The sequence below is a fragment of the Cetorhinus maximus genome, chromosome 26, assembly GCF_964194155.1.
Source record: "Cetorhinus maximus chromosome 26, sCetMax3.hap1.1, whole genome shotgun sequence".
Lineage (NCBI taxonomy): Eukaryota > Metazoa > Chordata > Chondrichthyes > Lamniformes > Cetorhinidae > Cetorhinus > Cetorhinus maximus.
Window position 1 is genome coordinate 20,550,642 of NC_135904.1, and position 19,724 is coordinate 20,570,365.

General features: G+C 42.7%; 1 protein-coding gene across 1 annotated transcript in view; it reads right to left on the reverse strand.

Annotated features, from left to right (window-relative positions):
* Nucleotides 1-12,758: 12,758 nt before the first annotated feature.
* cgnl1 (cingulin-like 1) overlaps nt 12,759-19,724 on the reverse strand; it is a 140,672-nt gene continuing 133,706 nt past the window's right edge. Inside the window, exons 16-19 of the mRNA XM_078530314.1 lie at nt 19,161-19,285; nt 15,644-15,752; nt 15,002-15,165; nt 12,759-13,236 (exon numbers count right to left, since the gene is read on the reverse strand). Of these exons, the coding sequence (XP_078386440.1) occupies nt 13,113-13,236; nt 15,002-15,165; nt 15,644-15,752; nt 19,161-19,285 (522 nt within the window). The 3' untranslated portion in view covers nt 12,759-13,112. The remainder of the gene's footprint in view (nt 13,237-15,001; nt 15,166-15,643; nt 15,753-19,160; nt 19,286-19,724) is intronic.

Genomic DNA, 19,724 nt, shown 5'->3' on the forward strand with positions numbered 1-19,724 from the left:
GACGAACTCAGAAATGTCACAATCCACTCAAAGGCAAATAGCCCAATTATACTGATACTCATCAAGTAGAGGTGAATTCACTGGCTTGATTGTGTTCACAGGATGGAATATATACCGACATATACCCAAGGATTTTCCATATGGGTCATAAAGTCATAGTAGAAAAAGGCCCTTCGGCCCATCGAGTCTGCGCCGGTCAAACAAGTACCTAACTATTCTAATCCCATTTTCCAGCACTAGGCCCAGGGCCTTGTATGCCATGGCATCGTAAGTGCACATCCAAATACTTCTTAAATGTTATGAGGGTTTCTGCTTCTACCACCCTTTCAGGCAGTGAGTTCCAGATTCCCACCACCCTCTGGGTGAAAAAATTCTTCCTCACATCCCCTCTAAACTTTCTGCCCCTTACCTTAAATCTATGCCCCCAGGTTATTGATCCCTCCACCAAGGGGAAAAGTTCCTTCCTGTCTACCCTATCTATGCCCCTCATAATTTTATACATCTCAATCATGTGCCCCTCAATCTCCTCTGCTCCAGGGAAAATAACCCCAGTCTATCCAATTTCTCCTCATAACTAAAACTCTCCAGCCCAGGCAACATCTTGGTAAATCTCCTCTGCACTCTCTCTAGTGCAATCACATCCTTCCTATAATGCGGATTCCAGAACTGCACGCAATACTCTAGCAGTGGCCTAACCAGCATTTTATACAGTTCCACCCCATCACCTCCCTGCTCTTATATTCTATGCCTTGGCTAATAAAGGCAAGTATCCCATATGCCTTCTTAACCACCTGTCTCACTACCTTAAGGGACCGGTGGACATGCACACCAAGGTCCCTCTGATGCTCGGTACTTCCCAGGGTCCTACCATTCATCGTATATTCCCATGCCTTGTTTGCCCTGCCCAAGTGCATCACCTCACACTTATCTGGATTAAATTCCATTTGCCACTGATCAGCCCATCTGACCAGCCTGTCTGTATTCTCCCGTAATCTAAGGCTATCCTCCTCATCATTTACCACCCCACCAAGTTTCGTGTCATCCGCGAACTTACTGATTAACCCTCCTACATTCAAGTCTAAATCGTTTATATATACCACAAACAGCAAGGGACCCAACACCGATCCCTGTGGAACCCCACTGGACACAGGCATCCAGTCACAAAAACACCCCTCGACCATCACCCTCTGCTTCCTGCCACTCAGCCAATTCTGGATCCAATTTGCCAAATTGCCTTGGATCCCATGGGCTCTTAACTTCATTATCAGTCTCCCATGTGGGACCTTACCCCATGTGGGAGGTAACTGGTGCCAGGAGACCAGCAGGATGCCTGAAATTCCACTTCAAAGATGCTTGCAAATGTGACATGAAGGCTCTAAACATTGATTTTCACAGTTATGATACATTAACCAATGACAGAAGAAAATGATGTGTCAGCATTCACCACCATGGCAATCAGTGGCTACAGTGGTTAGCAACAGGTCATCAGCACCAAAATTAGCAACCTACACAACACCTGATAACCGATTTGTATATGACATTTGTGGCAGAAACTGCTTCTCTTGGATTGGTCTCTTCAATCATCAGCAAAAGTGCGTCATATGAAGCTACTCCACCTTAATGGATTTGATTTGGTGCATATCCATTACCTTACTCAGATCGGAGGATGCTGACAATGATGAATCATACTTAGGTCAAAAGTCGATGATCTCATATTTTCACATATTGAACTCTATTTGGGAGTTTTGCCCACTCACTTAATCTATCAATGTTGCTTTGCAACTTTCTGTTTTCAACTACACTATTTATTGTGTCATGTAATTTAGTGTCATCAGTGAATTTGGATGTACAGCTCCCTATTCCTTTATCTAGGTTATTGATGATGAAAAGGAGGCCCCTGGGGAACAGTATTAGTCACATCCTGCCAATTGGAGTACAGATCCATTATCCTTACTCTGTCTCCTGCCTCCAAGTCAATTCATTATCCATGTTGATAGACTGTCTCCAATTCCATGTGCTTTTACTTTTGTCAACAGTTTCTTATGTGGAACCATATTGAATGCTGCTTGGAAGTTCAAATAAATGACAGAAACTGTTATCCACCACATAATGTCCTCAAAGAAACTCAACTAGGTTAGTTAGACATGATGTACCCTTCATATCCATGCTGACTTTCTCCAATCAGTTCATGTTTGTCCAAAAGCTCACTCACTTCGTCCCTAATAACAGATTCTCGTAATTTCTTCACAAGAAAAATTAATATATCTATAATTTCCTACTTTCTCTCAGCCTTCTTGAGGAAATAATTTCCATCTACCCATTGGAATCCTTTAATCATCTTAAACAGCTCAACTAGCTTAATCTTTGAAATTTAAAGAAATACAAACCTAGTCCATACAGTAACTTGAGGATTGTGAAGGTTTTAAAATTCAGCAGAAGATGAGAAAGAAATTGATCAAGAAGGATAAAATAAAATGATGGTAAACTAGCAAGAAATATAAAAACAGATTGTAAGAACTTCTACAATTCTGCAAAAAGGTATAGAAGCAGAGACAGGAGAGATAATAATGGCAAGTAAGAAAGTGGTGGAGATGTTGAACACATATTTTGTCTCTGTCTTCACAATAGAAAACAGAAAAAGGTACCAGAAATAGCGGGGAACAAAAGGGTTAATAAGGGTGAGAAACTTAAAGTAGTTAATAGGAACATAGCACTTAGGAGTAGTTGTAAAACATTCAGCCCTTCAAACCTGCTCCACCATTCAATAAGATCATGGCTGATCTGGTTGTGGTCTCACCTCCACTTTCCTGTCTGGCCCCAATAACCCTTGACTCCCATGTCTATCAAAAATCTATCCAATTCAGCTGTGAATGAATTCAATGAGCTAGCCTCCCTGCTTTCTGGGGAAGCGAATTCTACAGTTTAATGACCCTCAGAGAGAAAAAAATTCTCCTCATCTCCATCTTAAAAGGGAGACCTCTTATTCTTAAACTGTGGCCCCTAGTTTTAGTCTCCTCCCAGTATCCACCCAGCAAGTTCCCTTCAGGATCTTCAATGTTTCAATAAGATCACCTCATATTCTTCTAAATTCCAATGGGAATAGGTCCAACCTGTTCAACATTTCTTTATAAGCCCTTCATCCCATGAATGAGTCGAGTGAATCTTCTCTGGACTGCTTCTAATGAAATTATATCCATTTTCAAATGAAGGGACCAAAACTGTACACAGTAGCTGTGGTCTCACCAAAGCCCTGTACAACTATAGTAAAACTTCCCTACTTTTATATTCCATTCCCCTTGAAATAAACACCAACATTTTTGGGTTGGTGGGTTGTAACTAGTTGGGTGCTGCAAGAATCAGTGCTGGGGCCTCAGTTAGTTACAATCTATCTCAATAACCTAGATGAGGGAACTGAGTGTAAGGTTTACAAGTTTGTTGATGATACAAAGCTAGGTGGGGTAGTAAGGTGTGAGGTGAATGTAAAGGGGTGTGGACAAGTTTAATGAGTGGGCAAGAGGTGGCAGATGGAGAATAATGTGGGACAATGTGGAATTATCCACTTTGGTAGGAAGAATAGAAAAGCAGAATATTTTTTAAAAGGTGGAGGACTAGTAAAGTTGGTTATGTGTGTGTGTGTGCCCTTGTACACAAATCACAGAATGTTGAACATGCAGATACAGTGTGCAACGAGGAAAGCAAATTGGCCTATTTCCCAGAGGCTTGGAGCATAAGAGTAAAGAAGCCTTGCAGTTATTGTATAGGGCTTTGATGGGACCACACCGGGAGTACTGTGTACAGTTTTGGTTTCCTTACCAAAAGAAGGATCTACTTGCCTTAGAGATGCAACAGGTGTTCACTTGATTTTTTTTTTCCCTGTGAGGAGAGGGCTGACCTTTGAGGAGAGATTGAGTAGAATGGGCCTATATTAACACTGGAGTTTAGAAGAATGAGACACAATCTCATTGAAGCATACAAACTTCTTAGAAGACTTTGCAGGGTAGCTGCTGAAAGGCTGTTTTCCCTGGCTGGAGAGTCTTTATAAAAGCCCATTTTGCAACTAGGGAGCAGCAGTGTTTTATGTCTTATGAAAATTCCAGTTGCAGATAACAATTATTCACTCTCATAGTCATAAATAGAGAACAAGGATGTGGTTACTTGGTGCTGGGTGTTGGCTATGGTACACGTTGTGAACTGTGTATAGTTTGTGTGGTTCTGTTTATTCAAATTTAGAAATCGTGCAGCAAACAAGCGACAAAATGGTTTCTGCATCATTTCCATTTATATCTGAAAGGTAATCTTTACAACAAGCTACTACCCTACCCATCCCGAATCAGAACTTGATGAGGAGGAGCTGGACCAGAATCTTCTCCATTGGTATCAGCACTTTTGGAATCTGAAGCCAGGTCGTGGCCTGAAGGCACCTTTATCTCTCCAAGATAACTTTATTTGAAGGTCTTTGTTAGCAGTGTTTGCTTCAAGTCCAAATGCATCAATGACTCATCGAACAGACAACTAAACATCACTCCACTTAATCCCATTTACACTTACAGACGTTGCCTATGTATATAATGCCTCCATCCACTTCTTTCCATATCATTATAACTTGCATCTTGATTTTGATTGTGCGCAATTTCAAACCACAAAAACCACTTACAGACCTTATGGGGTGGGGGTGGGGGTGTGGTGGGGGGGAACTGCTTGCCCCATCTCCCTCCCGCCCCCAACCAGAAGGAAGCCAATGCACCTGGAAGAAACCCACCCACAGCCACAAGGTGCTGCCGGAGGACGAAACGAGGAGAGTGGGACGTCTGTCCCTCAGTGGAAGGAATTGCTACCCTGGGGAGCTGCTGGCCAATCTGATTGGCTGGCAGCTCTACCAGTCCCAGAGCTCGGTAGTGGGCGCTGCCAGGGCTGCAAGGAGAAGCCAGGAGAAGAGCGACAGCTGCATCAGACAGGTAAGTCCCGGGCTTTTAGAGGGCCGGGGGGGGGGAGGGATCGAGAGCCCAGGCATGGGGAAGAGGGGGGGACACGTTTTGGAGGGCAGGCGGTAAGGAACGAAGTGTGGTGACATCTTGGGAGGGGTGCCTCCAATATGTGCAGGGCACTGCCCCCCCCCCCCCAACACCGAAATGATGGGCTCCCCTTCCTTCACCCCTTTTTTCAAGTTGGTCTCAATAAATGGCCTGCCCACTCCTGCAAGTCTGCCCACACCAACTGTATTATAGCATGGGCAATGTAATATCCCAGTCAATTGGCTTAGTAACAAGCTCAATTGACCTTCAATTCTTTATTTAAATATGGCAGTGTCATGAAAATATAATAATTTTCCTAATATTATTGTGAAGGTGGGTTAATAGTGGGGTTTGGATTACTTTTCTCTGTGTGGATGTGTGTGTGGGGAATTAACTGAATTGAGCTGTTGAGTTATCAAAAAGGAAGCTAGGTTTGAAATGCTAAATACGTAAACATGGTTGAAGTTTTAGAATGTGAGGTGTGAGGAATATTTGCATTTTTTTTAAAGGGAGTAGTTTGAATTTGATGAGGTGTCACACCTAACCATAAGAAGCTAAGCCAAATAGTGTGTTTATTTTTCCCAAAGGTTACTGATATGAGTGCTATAAAAGATTTATATTAGGAGACAAGTAAAGTTGCAAAGATATATTGGAACAATGGAATTTACATTAAAAAGGGAGCAACATGTATAAAGGAGATGAGGTTGCGTGTAAGTCAGAAGGCATTCTAAGACCTAACACAAGTGTAAAAAGCCTCTATCTGCTTTGCATCAAGTTGCTTTCTACAGGAACCAATGCTAAGAAAACTCACTGTGAATATCACTGCCCAGAGTATTGTGTGCTTTGCTTGGGTCTGTTGAAATTTATTTGATTTTACTGTTGCCTTAGCGGAGGTGTAACTGAGAGTTGGATCAATTAGGGGAGCTAGGAGTTATCGTGGTAGTAATTTGTAGACCTATGTATGTGCTTAAAATCTTTTCTTTTATTAATAAATGTTTAATTTAGTCTTGCAAAAAAAAAACTGTCTCAGTAGGCTCCTTACTACTGAATTCAAGGCAAGCATCTCAAAATAAAATACAAATTGCAAAACAGTTGTGGCAACTGTTTCAAGTTTCCCTCTGGGATTTGAGCAGCTTGGCATTTATCATCCGCTGTGCCATAACAGTGGGTGGGCTGCCGATTTTGGGGGATAGCTCAGGGGTGGATGGGAAGGTGGTGGACTGGGCACCCCTCGTACTTTACATGCCCCCCACCACACCCCCACTGAAAACACACCCAGCAGGGGGCTGCGACTCTTAGAAACAAAATACTTCACATGAAAGATTTGGAAATTATAAGCACTGTTGTTGCGTCGCAGGTCCCATAAACGGTAGTGAGATGGAGGATCAGTTCATCTGTTTTTACGTTGGGAGTGCTCCCTTTTCTTTGAAATATTATCCAATTATACAAAAAGGTGAGAAGGGACACAAGGGGGCAGACTCTTAGAATTAGGCCAAGATAATTCAGGAGGGAAGTCAGGAAGCACCTTTTCACACAAAAGGATAGGAAAAAAAAATCTAGAATTCTCTTCCCCAAAAGGCTGCCGTGCTGGGAAAATTAAAGCTTTCAAGACTCAAGTCATGGTGAAGACATGGTGTGACTTTGATAAAAAAAAAAATCCAGCAACCAAGGGACTTAGATGGGTAACGCTGTGAGGAAGGAGACAGGCAGGCTTTGGCGATAGACTAGATGTGGGGCTGACAAGGCAGAGGAAAGCACCATCGCTGTGTCATTGTGGGTTCAGGAACACTGGCAGTCAGAGTTGGATGGCATTCGTACACTTATGAAAGTTAACCTGGTGTTTATGAATGACATCATCAAGGGACAGCATGTAAATTAGCAAACAGGAAGAGGGAAAAAGTGGAATCTTGGGGCACTGACTGCACAGGCCTGGATAAAACAGTGGGTGGAGATGTAATGACACGGTGGGACAGGTAAGAGTGGAAAAATATCAGGACAGTGGTCTTGAGGCAAAGCTGGGAGAAAGCTAAATAGAGCAATGTATGATATTATCATATTTAATTTTAAATATTGCATAATTCATTAAAACAAGAGGTTATTTTAATGGACCAAGCCTTGCTTCTGCTGCCCTCTATTGGAGAAGCCAGGCAAGGGCAGCAAAAGCTAGTTTGTATAGAAGAGACAGATAGCAAGGTTAGGTTTCACATATATGGAGATATACACAGAACATTGCTCTGACAAAAATGAAAAATGAAAGGAGGATCTTACAATAAAGATGGAAAAAGTAACCAATGTACTGATTGTTTCACTGGACCATTAAATCCCTGCTTACCCTTGATGTTCAATGGCATTACCATCACTGAATCCCCCGCTATCAACATCCTGGGAGTTACCATTGACCAGAAACTAAACTGGGCCAGCCATATAAATACTATGGCTACAAGAGCAGGTCAGAGGCTAGGAATTGTATGACGAGTAACTCACTTCCTGACTCCACACAGGTTAGGAGTGTGATGGAATACTTCCCATTTGCCTGGATGAGTGCAGCTCCCACAACACTCAAGCTTGACAGTGTCCAGGGCAAAGCAGCCCGCTTGATTGGCACCACATCCACGAACATTCACTCCCTCCACCACTGACACACAGCAGCAGCAGTGTGTACCATCTACAAAGTGCACTGCAGGAACTCACCAAGGCTCCTCTGACAGCACCTTCCAAACCCATGACCACTACCATCTAGAACGACAAGGGCAGCAGATAGATGGGAACACCACCACCTGGAAGCCCCCTTCCAAGTCACTCACCATCCTGACTTGGAAATATAATCGCCGTTCCTTCACTGTCGCTGGGTCAAAATGCTGGAGCTCCTTTCCTAACAGCACTGTGGGTGTACCTACACCACAGGGACTGCAGCGGTTCAAGAAGGCAGCTCACCACCAACTTCTCAAGGGCAACTAGGGACGGGCAATAAATGCTGGCCCAGCCAGCGAAGCCCACATCCCGTGAATGAATAAAAAAAAACACAACTCAAGCTCAACATTGCCATCTATGTGGGAAAGGATCTTGATAATTCCCTGATCTAGCCAAACCAAGGAACCTTAACCCTCACAAGCTTCCTCCTGATAACATGTGCTTATCCAAACAACCCAATGTGCCAACGAATCCTCCTGCAAGTATTGCGCAGCAGAGCAGAGACTTTACAAGATCTTATTTATATGTATGAGTAAAAACATATGTTTTTAATACTGCAACGAAATACCTGGATATTCTGCAATGGAGAAAAAGTAATGGTACAGAATAACCCATTAACTCTGTCTCTCTCCACAGATGCTGTCAGACCTGCTGAGTCTTTCCAGCATTTTCTGTTTTTATTTCAGATTCCCAGCATCCGCAGTATTTTGAATTTATACTATGTTGGTACAGAATGGGATTTGCTGTGTTTGACACCAGTAATCAGTCAACAGGATCAATCATACTTGTAACTTCCTACTCGGATGTTCGTTTATAACCCATGTTACATAAAGCTCTCAAGGTCGGGACAAATTTGGGTAGCTCAACTGAGACAATCAATAAATTAATCCTTGAATGGTGGACGTGTGATAAATAATAAATATTCATTATACCTGATCAATGGGACACTTTGCAACATTTAGAACAGGCCTCATTTTATCCAAACTACTTTCCAATGGCTTCAACCTGATGAATGCCTCGAGATAAATTTACTCAAAATATTTCTTCAAAGAAAAATACATCCTGTGAAGAATTTTTTAAAAAAAAACTCCACTGTCAAAACAGAACTATTTCAGCTGTGCCATGTGTTCAGGAGCAAAGATGTACAATGTACACCATCCATCCATCCTACCTAACTTTCTGATAATTTGCCATATCTGTCAACACTTCATTTTGGTACAACAAAATCACATTTCAGAATGTTAATATAGAATAAAAGGCGGAAACTGGCTTTAGAGTTTGATGCGGTAGAAAGTCAAAACTCAGTGTCAAGTTGCAATAAAAACTATTGATCAGCAGTTTTTTTAATACAGAAATTAACAGACCACAAACCATTTTTTATTTATTCTCTCATGGGATGTGAGCATCACTGGCAAGGCCAGTATTTGCTGCATATCCCTTGAACTGTGTGGCTTGCTTGGCCATTTCAGAGGGCAGTTAAGAGTCAACTGCATCATCTACTACTTTGGATCTGGAGTCACATGTAGGCCAGACCAGGTGGGGACAGCAGATTTCATTCCCAAAAGGACGCTGGGTCAACCAGATCTGTTTTTAAACAACAACCAATGAGTTTCATGGTCACCATTACTAAGAGTAGCATTCAATTCCAGATTTTATTCGTTGCGTTGAATTTAAATTCCACCAGCTGGCATTTGAACCCATGTCCCCAAACATTAGTCAAGACCCCAGGATCACTGGCCCAGTGACTTTACCACCGTCTCCCCAACACACAATTCTGATACACAGTAGTTGACATTCCTTGCAACGTCAAAATGATGTACCCCGCACAAAACCTTTTTAAAAAATTTACCTCAAAGACACAGCAGTAAACCGCTTTCAGGAAAGATAATGTTCACTGTTCATCAGGCAATGAAGTCTTGAGTTTTATCTTCACAAAATGGACATTAAAAAATGCATAACAAAAACAAATAAATGTGGTTTTAAAATCTTTATTTATAGTAATTGGTGCCTTACAGCTTTGTATGCATGGAGGTAGCTTCAGTGTTTAAAGACACTTAAATATTGTCTAAATCTAGTGCCCACTACAGAAACTATTAAATACAGACGTAGAATAAGACATTCAGCAGTGTTGTAGTATATGACATCCAAATACAACTATTCACCTCTCTCATCTTCCTGCTACAATAAATCACATTATATGTTTGCAGATATATTGCACTTTATTGATTGTCGCTCAACAGTGTGCATTTATTTTAGCTTCCACTATACGATACTGGAATAATAAAAATCAGTTTAGCAAAATATTTTTATACAATATATATATATAGATATAAAGTCATTCTGTTATCCAGTCTAAGATGGCAAATATCAAAATATTCCCGGATAACTTTCATACTGAACCAAAGGTGGTAAGTGTGCTGATACAGAACGAAGGTAAGAGTGAAAACAGAGCATCAGCTGCAGGACACGCTTCACAAAACATTTAAACAACGACATTTCGGATATTGCAATATTATTTAGGTTATATCAAAAGCAAGGAATACTCAATGGCAGATGTACTGTTGTAAAAAAGAGACATAATTCACAGGACCTGCTTTAGTTAGGCCATTGTTGAAAATGGTTGTAACTTTCTGCTAATTTTTGAACAGCATTAATTTTTAACTTGGCCTAATGTGTAAAGGGCTGTATAATCCTTAGGAGGCAGAATTCCTTTCTTTCTAATTCTTTTCCCCTTCTCGTCTGAAGGTAAAGACATGCTGGGATACCATTCCACAACACAGGGCCCCTCTCGTCATTCTTCTAGTGCGAACCCATATGGTGAGGCCCTGGTAAGAATGGGAGAGGCAGGGAGGGAGAGGTGGGGAGGTTTAGCGGCCAGGAAAACCGGAAATACGGATTTCCCATAAGGTCCTGCTGAATTTAAAAGCGGGGGAGGGGGGGCACTGGCCTCTTATCAATTTTGTTTCGACTTTGCCAACCACAGCCAGCCAAGTTGAAGGCATTTTGGAGAGAGTGCTTGCACCACCCAGCTGCGTCCAGGGGTCAGGTATTGTGACGGGGGTGTTGGGGTCCAATCATGGGAAAGGGGCCAGGGTCATGGGATGGAAGCAGGAAAACTTGGTGGGTCAGGGAATGGGAGGCTCCGGCTTGGCCCACAAGCAGTGCTGGAAAGGCACTTATCTGTTCCATCCAGCTGGCCTGGTCTCCCATCAGCTGCTGTGTTTCCCAACTGACCAGTGTTCAACCTGGAACAGAGGTAAATGCCCAAATATTCAGGTGGGGGTGGGGGGGGAGAGGGGGGGTGCGCGATGGAATGCAGTTATAGACAGGAAATCTGTAAGGACACGTTCTCCCAAACAAAGTGAAGTTTTAATCCCACAATGTGCACTCTTTTTTTTGTAAACAAACAGAATCCCTGCATGAAAACCAGGAAGCTCGTCAAAAAGACAGAGGAGGATCCGTTAAGTGATTGTCAGGGGTGAAGGTCATGGGGTGAGGAGTTTGTCAGAGATAGGAGAGTTGGGTGAGAGATCAGGGGATAAAAAAAACTTGATGGTCAGTGATCGTGGTGGGGGTGTGGTCACTGATATGGGTGGATATTGGTTTGGGGGGGGGGGTGGGGTGGTATACTGTGGAGGTGAGGGCAGTTGGTGCTCACAGGTTTAATAAGTTGTGACTTCTTCTGCTTCTTCTTGCCCACAAGCAATGCCATAAAGGCACTTCACCCGACGGACCCAACCCTTTCTCAGCTCCTTTTACCGGCCGGGTTTCCCCGAGGCTCCGGAAACTGCTAAATGGGCTAAAAGCAGAAATTGTGTAAAAATGGAATGATGCATCCCCCTTAAATAGGTTTCAACGACGGGCCCGCCTCCTGAAAGTGGGTTTGTCGCCTGCCCCCTTGTCCCACCCAATTCAGGCTGGATTGAGGCAGGTTCCCGTTTCAGATTCTTAACGTTTTAATCTTCCACCCGACCCAAATCCACCAGTTTCTGCCGTTAAAATTACCCCCCCGAGTCCAGGGCACACAACATCGATAAAATACTTCACTGATTGACCGGCCACCACAGGACTGATTTTAATGTTAAAAATTGGAAACCTGGCCCTGAGCCATCTCGCTTAAAGGTTTGGAGGTAGATTTCCATTTTTTGAATTTTTAACCATCTGTATTTAGGGATTAAAATTGCGCCCCCCCCCCCCCCCCTCCCCCCCCCCCAACCCCCCCACTCCCCCCACCGCCCCCGGCCAAGTACCAGCAAGTTCCCTAGCTGTACCTGTCTGAAAACACACATTTTCCAGCAGGGGTCACTAGACAACCACAGGAAACCAGATCTATTTTATCCCTCTCCAGCCCTGGGGCACCGAGATTCACTGTAGTCACTCCTGCTGCCACCCTCGGTGGAGGTCAACCCATCCCATACAGAAAGGGGGAAAATGAAGCCAGGGTGTGTTTCTTCCCATGGTTCAATTCCATGGTGGTGGCTATGATAACTGAAAGGGCGAATACAGACCATTTACAACAAACGGTGAGGCTCCACACCCCTGATCACCCAGCCAGTTGTGCAGTTGTGCAGCAAATAACTGTGCCACAGCGACTGGGAAGCTCCCAGTTCCAGTGCATGGTCAGCGCTGAGAGAGTTGGTCTCGGATGGGTTAGATCAGGGACACTACAACTGGCCTTAGTTGCTTTGGGTTAGGGAGTGGGAGCAGGAGAGGGGGGGCGGGGTGAGAGGGTCAGATTCCTGCTCCTTGTTGCTGCAGTGCCACCCGATGGAAATGCAACTTTGCGGATGCCAGCTTGTGGTATCAGGCTTGACTGTGGTCCAAACAGCATCTCCTTCACTGCACTAGAACCAAACTGTGAAAATGCATTAGCTGTGCAAAAGACCAGAGTTCCAGTGGTGGGGAACCAAACCCCAGCAAAACGTGTTAGTGCCTTTAAGGGCAAAATGGAAAAGGATAAATTGGCCGCAAAAGCACACGGTTAATATATCAACCATTAAAGATATTGGCCAAAGTATTGTTGGCACTTTAACAGTTTAAATAATAAAGGAAAATAATTTCTGTTTAAAATTTATTTACAACTTGTACACATTTAAAAACTGACTGCGAATCATTGTGTCTGGTTTTAAGTTGACACATTTATAAGTTCCTTTCAAACTAAATAAGCAGTAAAATATGACCTTCCTTTAGCTGTCCAAACAACTCCAAATATAAAAAACCCACCATGGCATTCCAATGAGGCAGTAGTGAACATACTTTTAAAACATTTCATGTATCAAATACTATCAGTATAATTAAGGAGCTCAATACAAAAACCTAGGACATGGTATGGTACCTGGTAGAGTTAATTATGTCATTGTATTGCTGCTTCTCTTTATCTAAAGATTAAGCAATGGTTTAGGTTTGAGTCTACAAGTTACCGTCCTTTGACAATTTAAACCCTGTGTCGTAGAGACTATCCTCATCGGTACTGTAATCATTTTCAAAATCATTTAGAACGGAGGATGAAACCTTGGTCGATGAATTCTTGCGCCTGTAACATACATGAGATTATTTCAGTGGCTTTTTACATAGTATTACTGCGTTAATACAGCATAAAAAACATTTATATTTAAGAGCAGCATCAGAAATCCCACAGGAGGATTAACATTACGGTCACACGTGTAACTATTAAAAGGGCAGACAATGTTGTCATTCTCCCCACTCCCCAACCTTGGGTCACGTTTCCCCACAAGAAGTAATCTTGACCACCCGAACCCGTGAAACACACAGAAAACAGAGACACTGAGATTTGCACACAGAGTGAATGTAGGCTGCTGTGAGAGAAGGTTAAATACTCTATGACAGGATAAAGCAGCATTACTTCCCTGACACCTTGAGATCAATTGACCGTGGGGCCTTTAAGAGGACAATGCCAAGGCACCAACCTGTCCTCATAGGCAACTGAATAATACCTCAGACAGCTTTTCAAACCGCAGTTTATTCTGACATTAAAAATAGATACACAGGTATCGAGGCTAATTGCAAGTGGAAGGATAGAAGACTCCTGGTATCTGTGCCTATTTCTCTCCTAACAACATTGTAGTTTTCAGACAATTAGAAGTATCCATTCACAGGCAAAAAAATCCACTGCTAAAAATATCACATCACAGACTTTGTAGATTCAGCAGACATTATATGAATGCTTACGGAGGTAGATTTCAGTTATTTGAATATCAGTGATACTGTTTGGAAATGTGATGTTCCAGCAGAATTACTCAGAATACAGGAACACAACTGTAGATACGCATTTTCTGGTAATGAATTCAGCAATGTGATTAAATAACATCTGATGATTGTTTATTTGTGCATTAATTATCTATTTCAATATGAATATATGTATCTATCATGACGTTTAAAAGCCAAGACCAGGCTTTCACCCATCAGCCTTTCCCTTTAGTCTATTGAAGTCCTCATCTGAGACTTCTGCAGCAGAACTAGTGTTTGACCTTACCCTCCAGCCAGCTGGCATCTGCACTCTCCTTCCCCCTTACCCTGGCCCAGTGTCTCACCACATGCAGATCCTGCCTCTAGACGCTATACTCTAACTGATGTGCAGTGTCACTATTTGAGTTGGTGGCTGCAACTGTGAAATCAAGTGACTGTGTCTCTTCATCTTCCCCATTTTCCTGTTCTTCCAACATGGCCTGGCCTGGTTGTAGTTCGTGTGCGCCTAAAATGAATAAAGGGACGAGGGTAGGGTTGTGATGAGAGGAGAAGTGTGATGCCATTAAACTTCTCCTGGTATTGCATCCAGATCCTTGAGACTCCACTCCTGACAGTAACCTCCATGGTTACCTGTTCCGACTACCTTCCCGTTGTGTGTCTCTGAGGATACCGGAATTCACTCCTCCTCTCCACCTCCTGGCCAGCCAGTCCTCTCTCTTTCCCAGATCAGATTGAATTGTAGATCCACTTCTAGCACCTAGTTCCAGCTACAATGTACCTCCCCTTTTAGAGATGCAGGCTAGCTTTAAATAACACAGGCTAGCTTTAATAATGCAGGCTAGCTTTAAATAACACAGGCTAGCTTTAAATAACACAGGCTAGCTTTAAATAGTGCAATTATTAATGATATGGGTCCCATGTTAATGCACGCAACCAATGAACAGTGTTGGGAGTGCTTGCTACAGGCAACAGTCATTATAATGAGCAGACATGAAGTTGGCATTACGCCTGTTTTCAGGGGCTAGCCAATTTATAGTTCCAAATCTGCAAAACCCACCTCATTTGCATTTTCGAAGCAGACACAAACCTACCTCAGGTCTTTTTTTAAAGTATTCATTTGTCCTTGAAGTTCTTCATTGGCTTCCATTTGTTCCTCTAGCTCTCTCTGTAACTTTCTCTTTGCATTTTCCAAGCGATCTATTTCTTCCTCTGCTCCATCGACTTGCCTCTTGAGGGCTTTCAATCGCAGGTTCAACTGGAAAATTATTGAAAGCTTGATCACAATGAGCACGTTTTATACAAACCTGTAGGGTACATTTTAAAGAATCTGAATTTTGGTTTATAAATACTTTTCCAAAAACTAGATGAAGCAATCTTCAGTCAGTTTAGCAATTTGAAGTCTTTACCCTCGCTTAAAGCTATTTTATTTAAAAATTGCACCAGCCCCATTCCATTGGTTGCATTTGAAGCCAGAAGGTCTTATATAAAACTTTAACAATTTTATTTTTTCAAATTGAATCCAAGGCTATATTGTTTAGCAGTTCCCTGTCTAAAATGAATATAGTTAAATATAACTATTAACTTTCCTTTTGCTTTAGAGCAGAAATTTCAACCTGGGCCTGACATAGATTCCTGGGTTTACAATAAGTTATATAATGTCTGTTCTCCCAACCTACCAGCCTCCTCCAGGTTACAGCTACAAAATGGATGCTCTCTGGCTTTGTGCCTCATACCTGATCATTTTGGTCTGTTAGATGGAGATGTTCATCATCCACCTGCAGTATTAGCTCCTTAGCCTTTCTCTCAAGTTTGCGATTGTTCAATTGCAGAGTAGATCTGTCTCTGAAAAGAAATGTTAGAAACATATTTTAATTCTGCCCATCACAGGAGTTCTGCAGTTGGAAGGGTCAATATTACACTGGTCTTATCAGTGGTCCTTGCTATAACGTGGCATTGTGTATGTTTGTTTGCAACCTAAACAACATCAACTTACATTTATATACCACCTTTAACATAGTAAAAATTGACTAGAGACACTTTACAGGAGCATTATCAGATAAAATACTACATAGAGCTATACAAAGCTATTAGGTCAGGTGACCAAATGCTTGGTTAAAGAGAGAGAGGTTTTGATACAATGAGGAACGAAGAATAGTTGCCAGCTGCTAACTATGCAAATAGCTATTAATGCCTATAATTAGTTAGCCAAAAGAGCTAATTATTGGTAAAATAAATACCATCGCAAGTGCAAGCTATTGTTGGGGTTGTACAGCATGTCAGTGTTCTAATCCCAGCACACTTGGTCCCATGAATTTGGCAGCAGTTATAGCACTTAGGCTGTTACTGATATATTGGGCTGAATAATATGGGGGTGGTGGGAGGGGAGAAGGGGTTCGGTTGGACGGCTCACCAACCACAAACCCCACCCCCCGCCCATCCCCGGAAACCGTGTCCGCATGGAGCCCATGTGCTCCACATTGGCCCGCCCAGCAGTCCTAAAGCGCTGTGGGCCTGACTAATGAGCGCCCTCTGGAGCTGCCAGCCAATCCGATTGGCCGGCAGCTCCATCAGTTGCAGCAGCGCCAGGAAGGCGTCAGTGGCTGCTGGAGAAGAAATGACCCCAAGGCCTTGGATCCCTGGAGCAGTTAAGTCCTGTTTCTTGGGCCAGGAGGGTTTGGGTAGGATAGGGAGAGGGGCAGTTGCGGGGAGAGGGATGGGTTTGAGGGAGGGAGCGGGTAGAGAGGAAAGCCGGGTTCAACCTTAGGGATGGCCGCCCAGTGATCACAAAGGGCAGCCCCAGAAGAGCAGCCTCCCCACCTCCTTCCTGCCCTTAAAAAACTGGAGGTTAAAAAAAAAAAATCAGGCTTCCTACTCCCACTCTGCTGCCTAGGCCAAATATCTTATGCCGTGGGCAGCGCACTATCAGAGTCAATTGGCTTGCTAATATTTAAATATGGCGGGCAAGTGCTGAAATCGGCAGCCAGCTTGCCCCACGTATTATGGGGGTGAGCTCGGGGATGGGTGGGAAGGTGGTAAGATGAGTGCCCACTCCAATTTCTGTGTCCCCCACTATCTTACATGCCCCCTCCGCAGGAAACACACCAGCCAGGGGCATGGAAATTCGGCCTCTTGTTACTCCTGTTTCATTGCATTTTACCTGAATTTGGTGCAGACATGAATGCTGCCCCTTAAGCTGAGTGTCACTTAATCGGGTTCAAATCTAGTGCATGCATTTGGTTTCTTTATGCTCACAACTAGAGATTAAACTTTAGCCTTGATCTAACTTCCAAAATGCATTATAGACAGGCTGAAGTGATAAGTGACAAGTAACATTCGCGCCACACAAGTGTTAGGCAATGACCACCTCCAACAAGAGAGAATTTACCATCTCCCCTTCACATTCAATAGCATTACTATCGCTGAATCCCCATTATCAATATCCTGGGGGGGTTACCATTGACCAGAAACTGAACTGCACCAGCCATATAAATACTGTGGCTACAAGAGCAGGTCAGAGGCTGGGAATTCTGGAGTGAGTAATTCATCTCCCCAAAGCCTGTCCACCATCTATAAGGCACATAAGGAGTGTGATGGAAAACTCCCTATTTGCCTGGAGAGTGCAGCTCCAGCAACACTCAAGAAACTTGACACCATCCAGGACAAAGCAGTCCGCTTAATCGGCACCCCACCCACGAACATTCACTCCCTCCACCACTAACAGAACAGTGTGCACCATCTACAAGATGCACTACAGCAACTCACCAAGGCTCCTTTGGCAGCACCTTCCAAACTCATGACCTCTACCACCTAGGAGGACAAGGACAGCATGGGACCACTGCCACCTGCAAGTTCCCCTCCAAGCCACACACCATCCTGACTTGTAACTATATCGCTGTTCCTTCACTGTCGCAGAATCAAAATCTTGAAACTCCCTTCCTAGGGACACTTTGAGTGTACCTGCATCAGATGAACTGCAGTGGTTCAAGGCAGCGGCTCACCACCACCTTCTCAAGGGCGAGTAGAGGCGGGCAACAAATGCTGGCCTTGCCAGCAATGCCCAATTCCCATGAAAGAAAATTTTTTAAAAAGCTATTTCATTTCCCCAGTCGTCGTCAACATTACAATGATGGTGAATTACTTCCATTGGTCAGGCTGCAGAAACTGATGAGTTTATCTATTGGGAGCAAACAGTCCCTGGCTTTGGCGTAATTTTCACAATTAAGGTTGACCTAGTTACCTAGGTAATGTGATGTTCATCCCTGCTTTTCACTGGCTGGAAAATCAGTTTTTAAAACAGATGATCAAGCAATAAAACCTAGCTAATTATTGAGTGAAAAACATACCTTTTACTTTGTAATGAGATTGTTCAGGTGAGGTTAAGTAAAAAAGAAGGGTATAAAAGGAAAAATAGAACAGATAGAATGGAATAATTAGAGAGACTGAAGGTACTTAGATGACCAGCTGATGCAGTAGGATAGACTGAATCTTCCTCTGGGCCCTGAGTTCAAATCCAGCACTGACTGATCAGGTGAAAGTCATATGAGAAATAAGTTTGAAACTCAATCTAATTCTTTGTGGCCATGAACCCTCGTGACAAAGTTAGTCCTATTTTGGTGGTCAGAATCACGCCACAGGAGAGAGAGAGAAAATCTTCTTCTGAACTCGAAGCTGAAGCATATTCTTTATTTAACAGTTCAGTTGCCTCTCGAATACTTCACTTTAAGGGAGCTTTACTATGCCTGTGACAATTCTACATCTGATCTGAGATAATGTTCTAATCATCAGCACTAACATCCCTCCACTTGATGGATACAAAATTCACACAGAAAATCATGTTATCTTCAATTAAAATTATGTTTCATATGTTTTGTAATTTCTTGGCTAATATTGAAGCAATGAAGCCATTTCTCAAATTTGAAAACTTTATTTCTGGAATATTAGTACATGATTTAGTGCTTTACAAATGAAAACTGAAACTAGTCTCTGGACTTGCCAGCTTTCAGAATTAAAAGATACATTTCAATTAATCGCTGAATATTCTTCATCTATTCTTTCTCATAGGCTTTTGGCTAACCTTTGTTTTATATGTATAATGGTTTCTTACCCTAATTTTGTTAAATAATCCAGTCCTATAGAAACATCTCTGAGCACATATCCTTTTATTGAAAAGGTATTTCAATAACGTGCTCTTGCAAGACGCTGTCTACAATGTTGGACTGATCCTATTTTTGAGGAAAAACAAAATCTTACCTTTCTTCAGCTTCAAGGCGTTCTTCCAGTTCCTGGATTCTTGCCTCCAGCTGAGTAACAATTCCTTCCTTATTCTGTTTCTGAGATCCTTCCAGATACGCAATTCTGCTCTTTAGATCTTTGTGCTATGATGAAATATCATATTACTTCTATCAAAATTGTTGGGAAGTACTTTTTTTTTTAAACTGAGTATATTGTGTTCATATGTCAAAATTTGGAAAGAACTGTAATTTACTGTTTAACGTCTCAATTTGACTTACGTAATGCAATCTAAATTCTAATACATAAGAACATGCAAACATATGAACGAGGAGCAGGAACAGGCCACTCTGCCCTTCGAGTCTGCTCCGCCATTCAATAGGATCATGGTTGATCAGGTTCTAACCTCAACTCCCACAGTCCTGCCTACCCCTGATAACCTTTCACCCCCTTGCTTACCTCTGCCTTAAAAATATTCAATGAATCTGCTTCTACTGCCTTTTGCGGAAGAGATTTCCAAAGATTCATGACCCTCAGAAAAAAAATTTCTCCTCATCTGTCTTAAATGGGCGATCCTTATTTTTA